Source organism: Parasteatoda tepidariorum, chromosome 4 (genome assembly GCF_043381705.1).
Source record: "Parasteatoda tepidariorum isolate YZ-2023 chromosome 4, CAS_Ptep_4.0, whole genome shotgun sequence".
Taxonomy (NCBI): Eukaryota; Metazoa; Arthropoda; class Arachnida; order Araneae; family Theridiidae; genus Parasteatoda; species Parasteatoda tepidariorum.
Genome location: NC_092207.1, coordinates 32,678,164 through 32,700,154, shown reverse-complemented (window position 1 = coordinate 32,700,154; position 21,991 = coordinate 32,678,164). Strand labels below are relative to the sequence as shown.

At 27.9% G+C, this 21,991-nt stretch overlaps 2 protein-coding genes across 7 annotated transcripts in view; one reads left to right on the top strand and one right to left on the bottom strand.

The window, feature by feature from the left end:
• The window catches only part of LOC107442904 (telomere-associated protein RIF1), a gene marked incomplete in the record, with an annotated part of 71,971 nt that extends 62,228 nt beyond the window's left edge, over positions 1-9,743 (top strand). The window contains 4 exon segments of the mRNA XM_071179623.1: positions 1,090-1,227; positions 2,187-2,362; positions 5,094-5,326; positions 8,762-9,743. Coding sequence (XP_071035724.1) covers positions 1,090-1,227; positions 2,187-2,362; positions 5,094-5,326; positions 8,762-8,913 — 699 coding nt within the window.
• A 1,725-nt stretch (positions 9,744-11,468) lies between these two features.
• Positions 11,469-18,596, bottom strand: LOC107442910 (synaptosomal-associated protein 47). 6 transcript variants are annotated; one of them, XM_071179625.1, is made up of 4 exons: positions 18,472-18,596; positions 14,161-14,899; positions 13,191-13,377; positions 11,469-11,744 (listed from the first exon to the last, which is right to left on the bottom strand). In XM_071179625.1, exons 2-4 carry the CDS (start codon positions 14,887-14,889, stop codon positions 11,470-11,472), a joined length of 1,191 nt encoding a protein of 396 aa, XP_071035726.1. In that variant the 5' UTR covers positions 14,890-14,899; positions 18,472-18,596; the 3' UTR covers position 11,469. The 6 variants fall into 6 exon arrangements, with proteins under 6 accessions (XP_071035726.1, XP_015912085.2, XP_015912113.2 ...); XM_016056599.3 differs by lacking the exon at positions 18,472-18,596 and adding an exon at positions 17,968-18,121; XM_016056627.3 differs by lacking the exon at positions 18,472-18,596 and adding an exon at positions 17,849-18,030.
• Positions 18,597-21,991: the final 3,395 nt, after the last annotated feature.

Here is a 21,991-nt window from a genome sequence, read left to right as displayed (position 1 = left end):
GAAATGACCCCTGTCGACGAAATGACCCTGTCGACGAAATCACTTGTCGATGAAATGACCCTGTCGACGAAATGACCCTGTCGGCGAAACGACCCTGTCGACAAAATGACCCTGTCGGCGAAATGACCCTGTCGACGAAATGGCCTGTCGACGAAACAACCCTGTCGAGGAAACGGCCTGTCGACGAAATGACCTAGTCGATGAAACGGCCTGTCAATGAAATGGTGTGTCGATGAAGTGATTGTCGATGAAATGAATGCGACCCTGAAAAACATCTTTCTAAGGTAATAAAAGTATCTGAAGTGTTTTAAATTAACCTACATAAAATTTTTATATGCTGACTACCAATAAATATACACAAAACTGCCAGGTTTATTTAAAACAATAAATGGATAAAAATTTGTATGGATAGGCTTTTTATTTATATATCTCGTACTGTTTGCTATCCAATTGCAATCGTAGAAAAAGTGTGATACTTTCGTTTGTTGGTGTATAGAAAAAGGGGATATTTTAAGCTTAAAGGATGCTAACTTATAAATTAATTTTTTTAATAATACTAATTTATAACTAAATTTTTGACAGGTGTGTTACTAATTAGTAGTTACGTGTGATTTATATGATAAATTGTGTGCTCAAAATGAAGATTTCAAAAACTTTAAATCAATTTTCTCTTTTCTGTTACAAATGAGATTGATTTAATTACATAATTATATATATTTGTAATTAAATATGTATAAATTATGTTTCCAGGAAATCTAAGTCCTTAAACCTTAAAATCTTTTAGTGTTTAATATTTTTGCGTAACAATTCACCGAGCATAATGCATATTTTTATTGCAAAAGTGGCATAGCAAAAAAAAAAATTTTTTTTTTTGCTCGTTATACTTTTGAGTTTTTTTTTAAATCTTTAAATAGTTTGTAATATTAATATTTTTGGTGATATTAATAGTTTGTAATATTAATATTTTTTGTGATATTAATAGTTTGTAATATTAATATTTTTTGTAATATTAATAGTTTGTCATATTAATATTTTTTGTAATATTAATAGTTTGTAATATTAATATTTTTTTCAATGAAATCCTTTCAGATGAGGAAAGTAACATTTGCCTACCCTCTTGTGGAAGAAAAACTTTTCAGAAGTGATGATACTATTTGTGTTAAAGTTGTTACTGTAAATTTAAAAACAAATGAAAAAGAAGCAATTAATTCATCCTCACCTGAGAAGGTAATTCTTAAATATTTTAATATCATCATGTTTCTTTATTTATTTTGAATTTTTTATAATCTCATGTCTCAAGCACCCTAGCGCTAGGTAAAAAAAAAACATATTGTAATCTTTCAGAAAATGCTACTAACTTTTTTTTTAATGGTTCTATAGTACTTTGCAGAATTTATTGTAATCGCTGGTATTGTGTTTTGTTTTAGCCCTTGTAATTCCATAGCCACCCATTGCTTGAATGTGTATAATATTTATTAGTATTTCATGGCATTTTTAAAAAATGCTTAAAGGTGCTTATTTTCATTTTTTAAAAGCCCTTAAAGGTGCTTTTTTATTGGCTGTTTTTAAAAAGTGCTCAATTTTCCCTTTCCAAAAATGAGTTATCTTTTTATCCTGTCGATTTTTGCCACATATTATGCAAAAGCATGGTTTTCACAATGTTCTATTCAACGTTTTCACAATTCATTCAAACACATTGTATTTCAGTGTACCGTCGGTTCGTAGGGTATGAAAGTGCCAATAATTTTACATGTTTGATGAAATACTTGCGTGTCTGCGTGTGCGTATACTGAGCTGGGTTCTGCGAGATTCTTGCTCTCTCATGTGCAACTCAGTTGCATTTTGCAAGATAATTCTCAAATTCAGACGTCATTTTCCACCCTTTGAAAATCTCTCGATCTCTTTATGGTGGCTAATATAATCAAGAATTCTTTGTCAGAAACTAATTATTTTATCTTGATCATGTAAAGAGGGGCTTATTTTTGTTGAAAGATTTGGCTACCTACCCTGTATTTTCTCCTCAATCTATTTTATATAATTGACAACCTAGAAGGTTAGAGTTTGCATAGTGTTATATTTAATCTTTTTGTTTGAAATAAAAATATTAATTTATTAAAACACAAATTTTATTAAACAAATATGTATTGTTGCAATGTATTTTTTACTTATAGTGAGTTTAATTTTAGACTCCAAAACTGAATGATGCTCCTGTATCATCATCTGCGGATAGTGTATCATCCTCTTCAGAGTATCAGAATTCTGATAACGTTACTGTATATAACCCCAACCCTGTATCACCAGCTTTAATAAATTGCCAGGACGATATAAGTTGCATTTTAAAAGACTTATCATCTCCTGCATGGTATGTAAATCTAATTAAAACAAATTACAAATACATCTTTTATAGTGATGCTCCGAAATGAATCATGGTGTATAATTTCTCCCAAAAAGACATATTTGCACTAAACTATTCTAAAATCGACTCTTTCTTTAGTCGTAGTAAGATAAAAACATAAAATATCTGCTCACACAATCCAAAAGTATCTGCAAGCTCATAATATTTTTGATAATATCAGGGCTGATTGTGCTCCGGAAAAAATCCGGATTTTTCACTAACTGTGGTCCGGAAGTTTCCGGAGATCGAAGGTTCAGATGTTTCAAAAAATAATTGATCACGAAAGTTAAAACCTTGTTTAAATTTTTTTTCAAATTTTTCGATTTAAACTTTTTTTTTAACTCAAGAAATTTTCCGGAATTTTGACTTGGGCTCAGAATCACCCCTGTAATATAATAGTTTTATTAAATATATGAAGTGAGTTAACTATTTAATATTTTTATTTATTCTTGACAAAATATATATTTCGTCTATTTTCCTTGGAAAGGATAGTCGAATTGAGTTGAGTTGTAAACAATCAGCTGGTTGTAGGCTCGACCGCTAACAATGGGATTGCTAAGCTTTGCACTAAAGTGGCAGTAATATCTTTTCTCTTTGGGAGCAGCATACATACAACTAATTACTGACTTTCTTCTACCTTGCATGAATCATGATTATGCCTTCTGCTTCATATCCCCCCCCCCTCTTGCAAACTTTTTTTAACTCTCGGATACTTTTTTTTAAATATTACAATAAATATTAAAAATGTATCGACAAAATTGGAGAATCTCCACCTATGTATCTGCTTGCGTCTATGTTATCTAACTATGGCTATAGTTATAATACATGGGTGCTACAAAATTAGACTTCATAATTGCGAAAGGGGATATAACTAAAGTAGTCTGAGGGAGTAAGAAAGAATTCATACAATGTAGAATTGGAAGCAAAGGGTGAACCGCAAGAGAGTGCCTGTTCTGCAAAAGTAAAGAATACAATAAAGATAAATAATAAAGCACCAAGAATCCTTTGTTTAGTCAATGTTCAAAGCTCAACCATGGCAAAACAGGCTTCATGTCAGCAACGAAGTGAATCACACAAACATTGAAAGATTCTTGGAGGCCTAATAATTATCCCTTTTTCTGAAAAAAATAACATAAAATATACTATTTTTTAAAAAATTTTATTTTCTTATTTTTTCTCAAAATTTCAGATTTCCACGGTTTTATACCACCCAATATTAAGATTGTTTTTATTCAGCTTTCATTTACTAACAGCTAAAAATTATATAATATTTGATGCTCTTTCTACAAAGTGTTCAAGATTGGGATAACTCATAATAATTAAATTCAATTTTCATTGAGTTTTTATTCTTTTTTTAATTAACAAATAAATTTGCTTAAAGTACTGAAATTTTCAACACTAATTTTTATTTCAATATGGCAATTAGGATTTAACATTATTTTTATGACAGGTATCTATACTCTTACTGTTTAAATATGGTAAAATATATCTTTTCTTATTTCTGCTAAGTATTCAGTTATACATATTCAATCTAAGTTACATTTTAAAACAATTTCCTCTTTCCTTTTATCATTTTTGTATTCAACTGCTTAGAATATATCCAAAATAATTTATCCAGATGAATGTATGAATGTTACATATACTCACCAGTTTATGTTACATGTTACAAATTTTGTGTTCACCTTAATGGGCAACCATAGTCATCTGACACACATCACTATGATCATTCGGTTCTGTTCTATTGTGTGTTTCTACTTATAACCGTCATGGCAGTGATGCTTTCCTACTGTCTTTTTTTATTTTATTTTTTTGAGGGTATATAAACTTTGTCCTCTACAAGTTTGCGTACCCCTTATTCCAAATTGTGGAGGACAAAGTTTATGTACCCTCAATGTCAACAATGCTGCAAGAACACATCACTTATGTTGTGACATACATAAATAGGAAGATGTCAAATTGATGGGTAAAACTAAAATACCATTAGGATGTGTGTTGAGTGTCCAAAGGTGCACATATTGAGTATTCGTAGTACATAAGAAAGAAACTTGGTGAGTCTAAATCTTTTCTGCATAACCCATCTCTGTATACTTGTAAATAAACAATCCTTTGAAACTGGAATTCTGTAGGCCGAATCCGTATTGTGTGTACTTGTTAGCACTTCAAAAAATCTTAAGATAATTAAGTAGATAAACAACAAAAAAAAGTGAAACAGCAGACCTTAGAATTGAAGATTAGTAACCTTATGATATTGAACAGCTATTATTAAAATATCTACTGTTGAGCCCCCGATTATTCGCTAGTGGATTATCCCCTTTATGTATTATCCGTAAAGAGATCATTAATCGTATGGCACTTGATCATTCATTGATCTTTTTTAAAAAAGTGTAACTGGAAACTTTTATAAAGGATATATGAACTAATATTTTCTTTACCATTTGTTTTTTAAGTGATTTAGACATGAAACAAAGATTGAATTTGAAATATCTACACATGTATGAATACATTTTTAAACTTATTATTTGTGTTTCCACTTTACTTGAGTTTTTTGTTATCCGCTGAGCCTTTGTCACCCTGTAGATAATGTGGGCTCCTACTCTATATGTGTATATTATTGTTTTTTTATCTCCAGTGTAATAAAGTGTCATTTTCCCTATTTTCAATGCTTATCTTTAATATATTATCTGCGTGTTTGTTACAGGGTGCAAGCATTAGAGCCCCTTCTACTTTCTCGAGATATAAAAACTATAGGTGATTTGTGCAAATTGAATTTTCATGAACTGAAAGTTTTACCTTTCAAATCACCAAAACTACAAACTTTGCATAAAGCTTTAATTTCTCACATTACGCGATCTCAGAAGTCTGTGGAAGAAAAAGTTATAAAATCTGAAAGTTCACCGAACAACCCATCAGCAGGAACTTCTAATGATTCAAGTAAGCAATAGGCTTTCTTTTAGATTTTATTTGAGTAAGACAGTCATAATTTACATAAAATCCATGGCATATTTCATATTAATTCTGATACCAATGTCTAACTATAAAATTAAATTTAAGATAAATCTTCTTAAATCATATGTATAAAAAGTAATCGAATGCTCCAGTGACATCTTTAAATTATGGTATTGTTATTTATTTATTTTTTTATTTTTTTTGTGTATGAAATTAATTTAACTTTGTTTTTGTTCAATTTGACTTTTATATCATACACCAATTTTTATTTGAGTCATTTTTTTTTTCAAAAAATTGCATCACTTAGTAGTGAAGTGACTTTATGAAGAACTGCACAAGCTGAGAGAACATTAGTTGATTTATTTTATACCAAAGCTAGATATTTTTTTTTTATTGCACCGGGTAATTTCTCTTCTTCTCTCTCTTACACTTAGGGCCTTTGGTTTGAGGCCTATACAAGGGCCTTTGCTACGACTCTACCTCTCACTCTGTTGATGACCAAGCACTTTATCTCTCTCTATGTTTTGTCTATTGTCTGTAACTCATGTCATTTTAGGTCTGTCCCTTTTTCGTTTACATTGGAGTGTCCAGCGCCTGTTTTGCTTTGAATTTTTCTGATAGTGTGTCCAATCCTTATTTGCGCTCCCTTTTTTCTTTTCTATTGGCATTTGCTTACTGATTTTAAATAATCAATTGATAGATATTTTGTAAAACCATTTTATATTAAGAATTTTTCTGATACATTGGTTGATACCAGGTGATTTAGTTAAGCAAAATCTAACGGTAGAAGAATTGTGANGATTTCCAAAACTCGATCAATTTTCCTTCACCAACGCGCAATTCCTTGACCGTTGCTTTGTAAGAAGTAATTGCTGTGAAAACTCAAACATTCTACATTCAAACTACTAGTTACAAGACCCTACTAACTACTAGTCCCCCCTTCATCTAAGAAACTGATCCATATTTAAGAAATCACAAGAATTAACTAGGAAAAATTAACTGGATATGTAGAAAGGCAGTAGAAATTTCATTGCCCAGTGCAATAACATGTATAACAATTTTTCTGTCAGAGATTTGATTTATAATATTTTCCTTCTTTTGTGATTTCAATTTCTTTTGTACTCTTACTGACTTCAGGAAGGTAATTACCCTCCCTAAGTGTAGAAAGACCACCTTAGTTGACAAGATTGTGATTACCTCTGAACTATTTTCATGTCATTTTGCTATTGATTCACTGCCCTAAATATCTAATCAATTTTACATGTTCAATTTAAGGTTCAGGAAAATAAAAAATTCTGTTTAATAAAAATAATAAATAAATAAATAATCAAATTTTAAGCAATTATCGTGCAAGTCAAGACATATTGAGAAATTCGCAGATTTTTGGAAAAAAGATGACAATTTCGCGAAAATTCGCGCCGCGACAAACCTTCAGCCCTAGTTATAATATCTTGATCTGTTTTCCAAATCAGTCCCATGGACAAGTAAAAAAGCAAGTGAAGCAATCTGACCAGAACTGCACAAGGGATTGCCGAGTTTTAACAAGTAGAAACTGTTAAAGCTAATTAAAATAAACTAAAAATTCAAAGATGATTGAAATAAACTAGAAAACTTACTGAGATATAAAAGCTGGTATATTAAATAAGTTTAAGGTAAAAAGAGTGAACAAAGCAAAAGTAACTGTGTCTGCAGTTTCTGAGGTCAGTGAACTTTAGTTTCTTTTCTTTTTTCCCTAAAATTTCAATCAAAACTTTTGTGGTTACATCAAAATTATACTGAAATAAAACTCTGGGAATAGCAAAAGAAAGAAATTATTAATTTTTCAGTGAAACTTATCTTAAATTTTTCTAAATATTCCTATAGGCATTAAAACTTTTTTCATATCATGTATTAAGTTTCACATATTGAAAAAAAAAAGAGATTTTTTCCAAAAGACAAGTTAGAAAAATGAACAAAAATGTATATACATTTTTGTTCATTGCTTCTAACAGTATATTTCTTTTTTTTTCCAATCATGTCTTAGTGGATCAAATCTCACTCTAATGTAATGTTCCCAAGCATTTCAAAAATTTGTAAACCAATCAATATAATTGTTGCATTGATATTAATTTTCTTGAAAGGTTCTTATAAAAACCAACTATATGTTGATAACATTTATTTTTTACTCTGTTTTGCTTAGAGTATAGTATTAGAGTTTTGATTCAAAATTTGAATTGTGCAGTGAATCACAATGTTGAAAGTTTGTAATTGTTGCTTACATTTCAGCAATGATATTTCCAAAACAGTTTCAGCTTTTTCCCTAAAAAACTATGGAGTGTATGGAAAACAAATTAAATGATGCATAAATATTGCATATAAATTTTTTTATTGATATGTATTTATTAGGAAGTAAGAAGACAACCTGTACTCTACAGGTACAGGTTCCTAGTTGCAAAAAACAAATAGCAAATAACTAATGTAAACTAAAAAAAAAAGGCACTATTATATAAAAGTATTTTGATTTCAAATTTTGAAAAAAATGAAATTTAAAGAATTTTATCTAGCTTTTTTTCTATTGAGTATGCAACAAGAAATTTGACATAATAGTGCAAATTCAAAAAAACATTATTTATACATTAGACTTTGGATATTGGTTTTAAGAAAATATTTTCAATGTATTTTGCAAAGAGCACTGTTTGGACAATATACTATGAAAGGGCTCTATATTTAAAAATAAATAGTTATATTTCAAAGCAGAAATAAATTTTAAAATGTATTGTTTGTTTTCTTTTGCTTAAAAGAAATATAAATAACACTAAGACAAGGTTTTTTGGGCCTCTCTTTATTTTTCATTTGGTACACTTTGTGCAAAAATTACTTAAAATAACGCATTAAAATATTTTTTATACAATAAAAACTAGATATTCTATAAGCTTAACATATTATTTTCTTCTTATCTATCATAATTTTTTAAAAACTAATATACCAAAATATTAAAAAATCAAGAACAAAATCTTGCTAAGTGGTTAAAATAAATCAAATTATTTTTTTTCTTCGAGATAATATATTTAAAAAATTGCATTTTTAATAAAATACTTTAAAATATTGACACTGTTCTTAGGTGTTAAGTACCCATCCTTCTCTTTGTAAGGGGGGAAAAAAACATGCTGACCTGGAAATTTTAAGATTTTTCCCAAAAAAATCAAGGAAATTTGATTTGATTGGCCACCCTGAATAAATTTTTAAAAAAAAGTAAGTTTTTGTTTGTCAAAATTTTGATAGCTAAAAGCACATTTGACCTACTGCTTTAGAATTATGAAAGTTTCAATGTGTATATAAATTAAGGGGATGTTTTTCTTTTTCTTTTCACAATCCAATATTAAGTTCAAATTGTTCTTTTTTTAAGATTCATTTTTTCTTATTTATTTATCTTTTTTGCAGAAATGGAAGAAGAGATGGAATCTGATATGCTTGAAGCAGTTGCAAAATTATTGTTGGAGAAAGATAATATTAAAAAGATTTCTAAATCTACATTAATTGAACTCAGTAAAAAGTGCTTTACAGAAATCACAGAAAAATTAGAAAATGTTTAATTCATTACTGAAATTTTCCTTTATATGTTTAGATGAATCTTTTGCTGCTTATAGTAAATGTCCCCCTAGATAGAAAAAATGTTTTTCTGTTCACTGAAATCTATTTAGTGATATTTTACATAACACACATGCTTATAATCAGCACTATGAAACAATACAAAATTTGTATGTTTTTTTACATTAATAAAATTATTATTTAACTTTTAAAAATTGAAATATTGCATGTGAGCCAATTCAATTTCATAAAATTATGTTGAATTTCACAAATCGCATTTTTTTTAGAAAATTTTAGTGTAAAAAAAAAATTTTTTTTTTAAATTATGGAACTGAAATATATCTCTCGCAAAAAGTATATGTTTGAAAATGAACAATTATAATTCTCTTTTAAGAAAATTTTGTTAATTCTCAAAAGTTTTGTCATTAATAGCTTAATATCAAATGGAATGCTAATTCTACTAAAATTTTCAGTACTAGTTTTATTGCATTTTAAAATTTTAATTTGTTTTTTAATTGTGGGTTTTGATGCTTATTTTGAAAATAAGAAATTCCTGCATACATGTGATACATTGCTGTAAATAATCTTATCTATTGTTAAAATATGCATGATGTTTCTTTGTTGAAATGAAGTTTTTAAAACTTGTGAGCTTATTTCAAAATTTTAACTGCAATTACAATTAACATTTATGATTTAGAAAGAAAAAATTATAGACAAGTTTTTTAAACACATAACTTCAATCTGTTCACTCTGTTAAAATAATTAGTGTTCAAATGTATATAAATGCCCAAATCTAAATATGTGTATTTTAAGCTATTAAATGTATTTTATTTTATCTTGTGTTGTCTCCATGCTTTTAATTTAGATGAAATATTTTGAACTTATGTTAGCAGTGGTATGGCATATAGGAAATACTGCTACTGGGATTCTCAGGGGATAGTAAATTAATTACACTTAAAATATTGCTTGGAAAACACAATCTAAATTAACTCTAAGTTATATATTTATAATTTACACAATATAAAAAAAAATTAGCATGTTAAATGTTTTAATTATGTAGGCTAAAAAATCCACCGCTATATAATATTTGTGAGCTAATTAATTTATAATGCCCAATTACAATAGAACCTCTTATTATTTCAACCTCTGTTAACCTAAGTCGCTTATTAAGTTCGTTTTAACCTGTGAATATAATTTTTTTTCCTTCCACAATTTATTCCATTCCATAATTAAAATCATTTTGTACAGCATGTTCAATGATTAAAGAAGGCACTGAGCAAATGTCAATGGTTAGAGTTGGTGCAATGCCAACCACCATTCGAGTAGGAGCTTGTCAGGGAAGTAAAGACCGCTTGTGCACGTTACTGATCACAGTGCCACAATCACATTGTTCATCAAAAGATTGTGGATGGAGCCTTAACCTCCAATGGGCTGTTGCGGGAGCATTTTACTTCTTTAATTGGCTGCTCTGTTTAAGTAAAGTTTTAACCATTGTTTCATTATTACATGTGTAGCTTAGGTACATCAAGCTTCAACTTTAGTTGAAAGAAAACATGTTATTTGTGCAGAAAAATATGTGGTCAGGTGAATGGAGTCAGATAACCTTAAAGCTTGCAAAGGAATATAAATCAATGAATCAGCTAACTAAAATTGGGTGCAGCTTTGCTCCTTTTTTTTATAAAAAAAATAAACCATTTGTGCAAAGGAGTTTGCTATTTCCAGCACTAGAGCAAGTGAATTTTAAAATAAAATATCTCATTAACATAATGTTAAGGTGCGGATGACCTAAAAATTCTGAAAAAAATGAAGAATAATTTCTTTACAAAATTTACTATTACATGTTAAATATTAGCATTTTCATAAAAATCATTTTCCATCATATTTATAACTTTAATAAATAAAATAAAAATGTAAATAAAATTTAAATGAATATTTGATAAATATAAATAAGAATTCATGAATTTTTAGTAAATATTTCAAAAACATTGGAATGTCATATTATATATTCTTCAGATAGCAAGATTGTCTTTTATTCAAAAGCAATGCAATTGTTATATCTTGAAAAATGTTGTTCAACATCAACACTTGTTATCGAAGGATATTTACAAATACATACTAAGATTCAATGTAAAATATCATTCATAAAAAAAAAGATTAAAAAGGAATAAATATCTAAAAAGTTAAGAAAAAAACAGGAATAATACCCTATATTCAGAAAAAAATGAATTATCATCACATCTTAGCTCTGCCTGTTACCTAAAAAAAATAAATTTTTCAAAGTTCATATTAACTTTTAAATAGCATTAAAACTCAATTTTCAGATTTATTGAGGAAAATCAATGTTTTATCCAAAGCATTTCCCATCCCAATTACTTCAAATAATTATGGAGGCTCTACTGCACTTATAAATATACTTAGCACAAAATTAACAAATTAGTGAAACTGGAAGTTGGCATAAAATACTTAGTTAGGCATAGCAACTGTATAAAAAATTACACAAAAACTGAAAGTTGGCACAAAATACTTAGGCATAGCAACTGTACAAAAAATAACACAAATATTCAAGTAAGCTTTTTAATTTTTTTAGAGTCTGCCTTCATGCGCAGTTCAGTTTTTTCAACATTTGACATAAGAGATTCAATTTTTTCCATTTGTGACTGTTGCTCTTTATTTATTTCAAAAGCCAAGTCTTGCAAATTATTCAGCATGTTAGAAATTTCTTGAATATCTTCTTCGGATATTGATTCTAATTCTTCTTGAATTTGATCAGTTTTTGGCAGCAAACTATGACGCTGAGGAGATGTTGATGATGGAAGAAAAGATGAACTACATGAAGCTGAAATTTAAAAAAAATCCATGAAATTTTTTTTAATTAAATTGATGTGTTTCGAGGGTATTAAAAATGCAAAGATTAATGGGATTAACAAATTGGCATGTTCTTATCAGGGCTGTGAATTGCTAATTATTATTTACCTAAATATTGATTTTAATTCTTTTTTGTTACAATTTAGGTAGATTTTTTCGATGAAGTAAAATTCAAGTATTAGGCAATAATTGTCTGATCTCAATGAATAAATTTTTTTATTGATTCTCAATATTTGTCATTAACTATATTCAGGGGAGCAGAATATGTTTGACTGCACAAACAAGGCTTTGGATGAAATTCAAGGAGCCATGGGAAATTTTTTTGTTTAAAAAAGTGTTGCTTTGCAAAACTTTTTCTTGTTAAAAAATATACCTCAATTTATGTATGTTATCCTTAAGTTTACAAGTAGGACCTTCAATTAAATTTATTACTTTTTTCAATATATTTTGATTTCTATTATTTAATAACATATATACTCGTTTATTCAAGAATTGTATAAACTCAAGCTTTTTTTCTTATATAAACTTTCTTTTCCAATAAAGAAAAAAAAAAACTTTGTTCATGGAGGCTCTGATAATTTATTTGCACTAATGGGTATATGTATAGTGTTTAAAAAAATTAATGGACCACCCTAAAGAACTTTTGATCTAATAATGAGATCTTTAGGTTCAGGGACTCAATTTTAATGATTTAAGGGGGTGACAAGTTACGAAATCAGATATAAAAACGTACTTTCTCAGTATAAATATACACTTTTTTTGACAGATTCGAATTTTTAACGCAAAAAATATAGCGAGTAGCCGCAATCTGGAAAATATGCTCACAATAGTTTTTTCGGAAAAGCAGCTTAAAGTTTCGACCCCTTCATGTTAATTTTACTTCTTACATATTTCACCATATCTATAGAACTTTTAAAACAAAATCAGTTCAAAAGTTCCAGAGAAATTGAATTGTTATGAATGTTAGATGCATGATATTTCTACCAAAAAAGTGATTAAATAATTTTAAGTCATTAATTCTAAATTATATTTAAAAAATATGTCAGCATGTATACGAGTATAACATAGTTTTTATTTGGGGTCAAATTTCTATGATTCTCAACTTCCTAGGGTGAGTCAGACATCTACCAAGTTGCACCAATGACATTTGCTATATTACAGTTCAATTTTAAAAAACCATTACTTTAACCTCTAAATAAATACATTTGTAATTTTTTTCAGAAAATTGATTAAAAATTTCGAAAATACAAAAAGAAATCCTTACTTAAAATAAACATAATTTTATATGGTTTATAATATTTTAAATTCTGCCTCAGGAAATATAGAAATCAATAAAGTAATAATAAGACAACGAGTATCAAGTTTTATACAATTTTTCTTATAAGTAGAACATTTTAATGAGTTATTTTCCACTTACCAATTGAAGAACTAGGCATAGTGTTAAGTGCAAAACTGATATCTTCTAAGTAAAATATCTTTCCACTTATTGAAGAAAGTGAACCTAAAAATTTCACTAGTTTTTCAAGCTTTGGACACATAATGTAACAAGCATTTTCTGTATCATCATGCGAATACTTGAGACAAAGTTTCCACGATGACATCACCTGCCAATTACATTTAATAAATTAAGTTTGCAAGTGGTAATTACATACAAACAATTAAATTTAAATAAATAATTCACATAACATTTAAATAACAATGAATGCATTAATTGAAATTAACTTTAAACTAATATTGCAATACTATATTATTTTTCCTTTTTATTTTCTGTTAATTTCATATTATGTTTCTACCCTCCTATTTTAATATTTTTTTGGAGGCCGGATTCACCATACGTAATTTTTACTTTTTTGTAGGAAAAGGTTAAAGTTATTAATATTTTTAAAATAAATTCCCATACCTTTTTTTCATAACTCTCTTAGCATTTATTTATCATTTTTACCTTTAACTTGAATTAATTAGAAAAAAATAATATTTTCAGTAGAGGACAGAAGGATAAGATAGATAAAAGTTATTTGATCGAAATGCAATATTCTTGTCAACATTTTGAGATGAAAATTAAGGAAATTCTCAATGTATGAATATTTTAAAAATATGTAACTGGATAAAGAAATTTTTCAGATGAATAAAAGAATTTTTATGAGAACATTTTTTATTACCAAATGTTAAAGCTATTATTTTTTTATAAAATATTTTTTATCTCGAAAAGAATAGTTTCAAACAAAATTTTCATTGGGAAAAAATTCGCAAATTTTGGATATTTTTTTTACTGTAAAATATAACTTTTTAAAAAATAAGAAGAATTTTTACATATGTACATGAAATCAAAAAATGCTGAATGCTGATACACTTAATATGGATTTAGTGAAAAACATAACTAATAGTACCTCAACAGAAATGATTTCATCATACTTGACAGAAAGTTGATTAACTCTGTTTTCATCAACCAAAGAAATATTCTCGCCAACCAATAATGTTCCAACTTTCCAATAGCAGTTCTCATTTGATGAGTCAGTAAAATTAAAGGTAACTTTAAAACATTTCTGTGGTTCTTGTCGATTCAAAAGTTTAGGACTAGTACTCAACTGTAACAAAGATTGAGTGAAAGACATATTTTTTATAAACCTTTCAGCTACATTCAAATCTGTATTGATGTCTTCCACTGTTGTTTGCGTTTCTTCAATCTGCTGCCCTTGAGCAGATAAAGAATTGGCAGCATTGACCAGCGTAGTTTCAGATTCCTGGAGAAGATTTAGAAGATCTTTACCTAAGTTTGTGCTTGCTGATTTAGGTTGTGAAGTAGTTTTGTGTTCTTTAGATAAAAGTGCCTCTCTCCAGAAGAGAACAATTAAATTGTACAGGCTATCTCTATTGGCAAAAGAGGAGAACCAATGTTTATCAGATGCAACAGAAACAACGATTGCAGCATAAATAAAACTTGATTGTCTTTTCTCTAAACCAGATATTATATTCAATGGTATGTTGATATTTTTGTATTCATCGCAATGAAACTGAATGGCTTTATTTGTCAAAGCAAATGTACCAGTTTTCCAAGTTTTAGAAGGTGAATCATAATAAGTTGCATTGCTTTGAAACACTGGTTGCTGGGATGCCATTTGGATCAATCTAAAAAAAGGAAAATAAACTTATACAACAGTATTTTGGAACTACAAATTCAATTATAGGAATATTTCCATATCATGATGTGCGCCAACATAGTTGCCAAGTATTGGCGACTTCTGGGCAGAGGCCTGCGGGGAAATAACAAAAAATATCACAGGATGGGATTAACAGGGTTGCCACAGAACAAAAATTAACAAAATAGTTGCTTTAAGTAGCCTAAAACATGAAAATAGTAGCCAAAAACTGGGAAAATAATTGCCTAAATAAGAACAAAAATATGACTAAAATTTTGTAATGACTTAATTGTCATATACTATGATCCATTCAGTCAAGTTGGTGGCAAATATAATTTTTATATAAACGTAAATGTTTATATATATATATATGAAAAGTGAAAATTCGAAATTCACGTATCGTAATATCGTATTAAATTTTTTTTTTTAATCATGAGGAATTTCGTAGCAATAATCATTGAAAAGGCGATCGAGAAATGAAATAGACTTACAATGAAGTCTGTGCAGATTGAATGAATTAAAAAGTGATGGCACAAATTTGCAATTCAAAACTTTTTAAGAAAAAAAAAGTTCGGTGTGTTCAGAAACTATCTTGTGGAGTGCAGATTTTCCACCCAATTTATGCTTGAAAAAAAAAACATTGCTAGGAGTTCAGAAAAATCTCCCAATAGTCTCCTTTTCCTGAAAATAGTTGCTTTTTTAGCCGTTTCAGGCAAACAAAGTTGCCATAGTCACCTCATGCCAAAAATAGTTACATTTTAGTCCTGGATTAACTTGAAGGGTTGAACTTGCAGCCTCCCCCGGGCCCACTTCTATGTGGGTTTTTTTTATTTATTATTAATTCCTTTGGTGTCAAGTTTAAAATTAATTTGGTGCTTAGACAATTGTAGTTGGCCTGACAGATCACGATACGGAAATATCCCCTGAATTATAAAGAAGGATTTATCAATTAAATTTATTTTACAAGTTAACACTGTTTAGTTTATGAGAAAATTTATATGAAAATAATTTCAAATTATCAAATAATTCACAGTTCTAGAGATACTTTAACAAATTCCTTTTCATTGATAAACAAAGGAGAAAATATTTACAATTGATTTGATTACCCCTGTTGATATAGATATTTATTATTATTTGCTAAGTAAATGTAAATTTTGAAAAGAAATCTCTCCTCAACGCCAAAAAAATGTTCCTTTGTCACAGATGTAGGAGAGAGGGGTACAACGGACGTATCGTATATATTACTAAAACTTTGGATGTAATATGTAGGTACCTATTAATATTTCGGATGACTAAAATATTAAATTTAATATGTTTAGTCCAACTATTATTTTTAATTAAATAAAAAAATTTAGCAGGTAAATGTTAAGATCAAGATTAATAAAGAATATAATTATGCCTATCTAATATGATTTTTAAACCAATCTAATAATGAAGTTATAGGGTATTAAAATACTATAGACAAAAATAATCAATAAAATACAAATATTTTTTACATTTAAAGAAAATTATAAGATTTTGTTTCAAATTTTTTTTTACTATAAATGAATTTCACTTATATAATCACATAAATAATATTTTAAATTATATGTAATTAAATTTTTATACTTTTAAATGTTTTTTATTAATTAAATAAGAGGCTTTATCCCTCCGCATTCCAGTGATTATACTCATCATGCCTAGAGCATCTACACCTTTGAACATAACTCCTTAAATTTTATGTAGAACATACCTGTTAACTAAATGTGAAATAAATAAAAAAAAGTTCATTATTCAATTTATACAATAAAATTTATAAATTTACTTAACTTAATTTGGTTAATCAATTCTAAAAAAACAACAAATTTGCAATATTTTTGTATAAATAAAATGTCATAGTAAAAGTCATGACGACATTTAAATTCAATTTTTGTAAAATATAATTTCCGTTCTATAACAAATTGCATTAAGTAAATAAAATATTACTCTACAAAAATAAAATCTTCTATCTAAAATGTATGAAATAAAATCTATTTTCAACAAAAATAACTGTAATAGAAAGGCATTAAAATGAACTACATGCATAACACATTAATAGTTCGAAAAGCCTATAGCTTCAATAAGAAACTAGCTCAATCGACTTTTATTTTAAATTAAAACAATTTGGTTTGTTAAAAGATGCATTTCCATGTTTTTTTAAAATTTATATTCTTCTTATTTTAAAATAATCGAATTTTTTTTTCTCTTATCAAAACCAACAAATAACAATATTAGTTATCTGTTTGGCAGCCATAAGTTTTATGATAAAAGATATTAAACCTTGATCATTAAGATGAACATTTTTATGATTTAGCACAAGCAAAATATCAAATTTAACCAGTACAGTATTACCAACAACTTCACATATTTTTAATTTCTAATGAGTACAGCAAATATAAACTTCAGTTCCTAACAAAAAGGAATCCAGTTTGTCTTAAGTAAATTGACTTCTTTCAACATAAAAACCTCTGGTTGCCAATGAACTTCATCAAACGTTAAAACCAGTAAAATGCCCAGAATTACTTTTTTAAATTAAAATTTATGGTAAATTAAATATATATATCGATATAATATACGGAAAGGATCCAAATATTCCATTTGCAACAAAACTAGAGAAGATCAGAAGTTTTTATGTTAAGCAAGATCAAAAAATTAAAGAACAACTATTTTCGGTTCATATTACATTTTCATGAGGATATATTGAAATCAAATTACATACATTGCAGATTGTAAAGATTACTAAAATGCAAAGTAATTCATAAATTCAAAGCTCTTTACTTTTATTTCCATACAAACTAGCAATAAAAACCCAAACACTTATTTGTTAAGCATTTCTATAAAAAAATTATTCAGCGTAGTGAAGTTCTTAGCAAATTTAAATTACACTTGTTAAAATAATAATAACTGATCGTTCAAGTACTTTTTTTGCACATTCCTTTCATAAAATTAATATTTAATTTTTTTAAACCGACTCCCAAAATTGTTATTATTAAAATAATTTCCCTAAACAGGGCTAATAAATTGCAGAAAAGTCTAAACCTTTCTAAATTTTCGACAAGATAAAGTTTCGAAATCGTAACTAATTTGTAAACAGACATTAGCACGTGACTTTAAAGTTGAGTAGTTGTTTACTGGATTAACCACAATTACTCAAGAAACTGAAATATTATTACACAAAGATGACGCTAGTATCGACACAGATAAAAATAGTAACTTCCGGGTTACTATTCCGATTAATTTTCACGCCAAAACCGAATTTACGTCATCGTTAAAAATTTCAAGTGTGGTATTAGTCTGTTGCGATGTTATTCCTTTACAAACTAAGTTTTTCTGACTTCTTTTCTTCAATATTTAGAGTGCTATCGAGCAGAAAACGAAGTAATATTCAGTACCGTCTTTTCGCATGGATAGTGCGCCCGGGGGCCTTTGAGAGTCTTATTTTTCATAAAATGCATTAAAAGAAAACTAAGAAAAAGCAACATTGACTTATAGTTTAAAATATATATATTCTATTGTATAAAGTGGACATTTTGTTTTTCTTACTACAAACAGTGAATAGTTGATTTATCATGCAAATAATAGTTTATCTCCAGGAAAACTAAAGGCAACCGACATCTATTTTTCTACATTCCAATGAAGTATTCAACTCTCATTTACTGCTCAATTTGCGCATGCAAGGTTCATACACACCTGTAAAATAAATTAATGTGAGCAAGTTTTATGTTAAGTCATAATGACTCTAAAAATGCTTGACCCGCCCAACTCTGTTCAGTATTTAAAATTAGTTAAAGAAAGTAATGAGCGAAAGAGTTCAGAATTACACAGCACTATGGTACAACAACTTTTAATCTAGTTATAAAGCATTTCATGCCATTTTAATTTTTTTTTCTTGATTTGTTATGTTTTTCTATATTTTAAATTTACTCATTTCAATTAGCTGCCATGGTTTTGAAAATCATTTTATTATCTGAAGATTGCAAATGGTTCGAATCATTTTTTTAAGAAAAAAATTATGCGTAGTTTAGAAATGTTTTTTTTTATGTTCATTTTGTTCTTAAAAATACTTTATTTCATGTATGTGAAGTTTTACAGTTCGATTTCAAACAATATGATATATTATAGAGGCTTAAAACTAAAACATTTCGGTACCCTACACGCTATTAAGACGGCCCTCATAATATTATAAAGAGGTTAATCAATGTTAAAAATATTAACAGTCAAAATGAGTGCTAATACTTATAAGATAACAGTTCATTCAATTTATTTATTGGCCATTCCTAATACGTTTAAGTCAATTTTAGTCTTGCGATCTGATTAGATACATGAAACTTGGTGAATATTAATGAATGTTGATTTGTTCGAAAACTTAAATCCTTATTTTAAAATAAAACTTCCTAGAATAGTGGTAGCGAACCTATGCAACACCTACTAGAAGTTTAAGAACTACAGACACTGATCCACGAAGGCTATCTAAGTAAATGCATACATTATATGTATATACACATAAGTACAAACAAAACGTATGTACAAACATGCGTACATTTACATATCATCATGGATGTTCGTATTAACACAAATAAAACCAATAGGATTTATTTTTATGTTCCTATATTGCTCATTATTAAACTAATTCATCGAAACTTATCTTTAATACAATAATCTCCAGTGGTGTCTTAGAAAACTCCTGGAATCTTCCGATCGTTAGTTTTTATCAATGGAAATAAACACTAAACGTGTTGTGGTTCATATTTGTGATTTTCAGGTTTATACAGTATATAAAGATTTTAAAAGTTATGTTTAAGGAACTCAGGTATTCATTAGCTACTTGACAAAATCTTTAAACTTTGGTTTTCAGCATTAAAAAATTCTTTTTTTTATAAGACAAATTTTTAAAAAAACTCAGGCTTCAGTTGATTAAATACGGTCTAAGTGCAGGTGGGGTACCACTTTGATCATCCTGCAAAGGCACCCAGAGTGTGCGGTATCTGTCCACCATTAACTGTCTACCTTAAAGTGCTCGAATTCGCACGCAGATCGTCGAACTACCGAAGCGTGGGTATCATCCTCTCGGCAGAGGATTAAAATTGTGAAGGCATGTCTCCAGATCGATTTTTGTAGATTTTCGCCTAAGNTTCACTTCCTTCTAATCTTAGGCGAAAATCTACGTCACTACTCCAGATCATCCTCAAGGATTTTTCCCAGACCGTTGCCAACAGCGCAGCTCTAGAGCGACGTAAATAAATTACAATATAATAATATTCAGATTCTCTTGTTGTAAGGATTTAATTGCTTGAATTTATACGTGACTAGTACGGTAGCACTTCTTTCTCAAAGTGAAATTTCTTATATGAGGGTATAAGCGAGTATAACTCAAGATGACTGACCCACATTCTGTAAAGGCGATAAAGAACTATCCCTGCTTATTTTATGCAGGAAATTAAAACAAACTAATTATTATTTAAACTTCAATATGTTTCCCCAATTCGTTTTATTTCATAAATTTTTTCATTTACATTAATTTTTTAAATAAAAAAAAATCAGAATAGAATACTACTACTAAGAAATCCTCTAATTCCAAACCCAAACTGTCGATCCTATGAAGATTAAAGAAAATAATTCAACATGAAATTCAATAATAAATATGCAGCGGTGTGATAAAGTCTCTGGCCCCTAAAGTATTTTAATTTGATTACAATAAAAAACCAATAGAATAAAAATCATTTGCATTTTAAAACTGTCTTACGTTTTCAATCCAGCACAGCTTTTGCATGCATCTTATAAACAATTCATGCATATTCTTTAAGTTCAATGTATACCTGTATGCAGCTAAAAAAATATACTGGAACTAGCCAGAGACTTTAACTGCAAAGTTTTCCCAAATTGTTCGGCTTATGGAAACATAGCTCATTTTTAAATTGTGGATATTTACGAAACTTCTTTGAGAACCGATATCATATACAAAATTGGACAAATGTGCTTACTCATAAATAAAAAATAAGTCACAAAACAATGATTCTTTTTTTTTTTTTTTAATTTTTCATCAACACATAAACAAAAATAGTAACATATCAAAACAATGCAAAACCCTAAAAACCATGAACAACTATACATTTTACTATTTCTTATGCAAAAATAGAAAATTTTTGGCACATAAAAACTTTTACATATTTGAAGTTTAAGATATTTTATTTAACTTTAATAACGTTTTCAAGTATTGTTTTTAGCAAAAATAAATTATATTAAGTAGATAAAATTTGATTAAAAGGTAAATTTTAGAGTAGCTTAATAGAAAATAGGAGACAGAAAATGCAAAAAGTATAATTTCAAATTTAGGGAGAAAAAAAATCTACAAGTGCCAAGCAATTTTTTATGACAAAACTTCCAATATATAAAATAAAAAACACAAGCAACAATTTAACTAATGTTATACATATATATAATTTAAATATCATGTAACATTTATTTATATATTTTAAGTGTTTCATTAACAGTGGAATTGCAACAATTTAGAAGCATTCATTAACAATAAAAATCAAGATCTGCATAGTTCTAATGCCACATTAATTATAATTTTGAATATATTTACAGTATTTCGTAAAAAAGTTCGTTAAAAGTAATTTTTTTAGTCAACTTAATCAATAAAAAGACTGATACTATGAGTTCATTATTCAAAATTAATTGGTATACTAAACAAAAATGTATTAATTTTGAATAACATGACTAATATTAAAAAAAAATAAAGTAACAATAATACTTATAGTAACGTAAAATAGTTTTCATAAAAGTTTTAATTATTCTGAATAGTGATTCTTGTGTATATTAAAGCCACCTGCCATTTTAAAAAAGCATTTTATAGAAAAATAATTTATGTTAAGTAATGCATTATTTAACTACTTGTTTTAATTCTTATGAGTGGTTTCTTGTAAAATCTAATTATTGTATCAAAAAATTATATGTTTTAAAATCTATTATAGTAATCTTCCTGCTACAGCACATTGTGGGCCAAGGGGGTTAAAGCTCCACAGTTTTGTGACGAACGGTAATATGGTCATGCCATATAAAA

What these genes read in the sequence shown, in the direction of transcription:
- LOC107442910 (XM_016056599.3), bottom strand. Translation starts at nt 18,026, where the DNA reads ATGTCTGTTTACAAATTAGTTACGATTTCGAAACTTTATCTTGTCGAA. An exon ending in CTTGTCGAAAATTTAGAAAG is followed by an intron (nt 14,900 to 17,967) that starts GTTTAGACTTTT and finishes TCCTTTTTTTAG; the next exon opens with ATTGATCCAAATGGCATCCC. An exon ending in ATGAAATCATTTCTGTTGAG is followed by an intron (nt 13,378 to 14,160) that starts GTACTATTAGTT and finishes TGTAATTGGCAG; the next exon opens with GTGATGTCATCGTGGAAACT.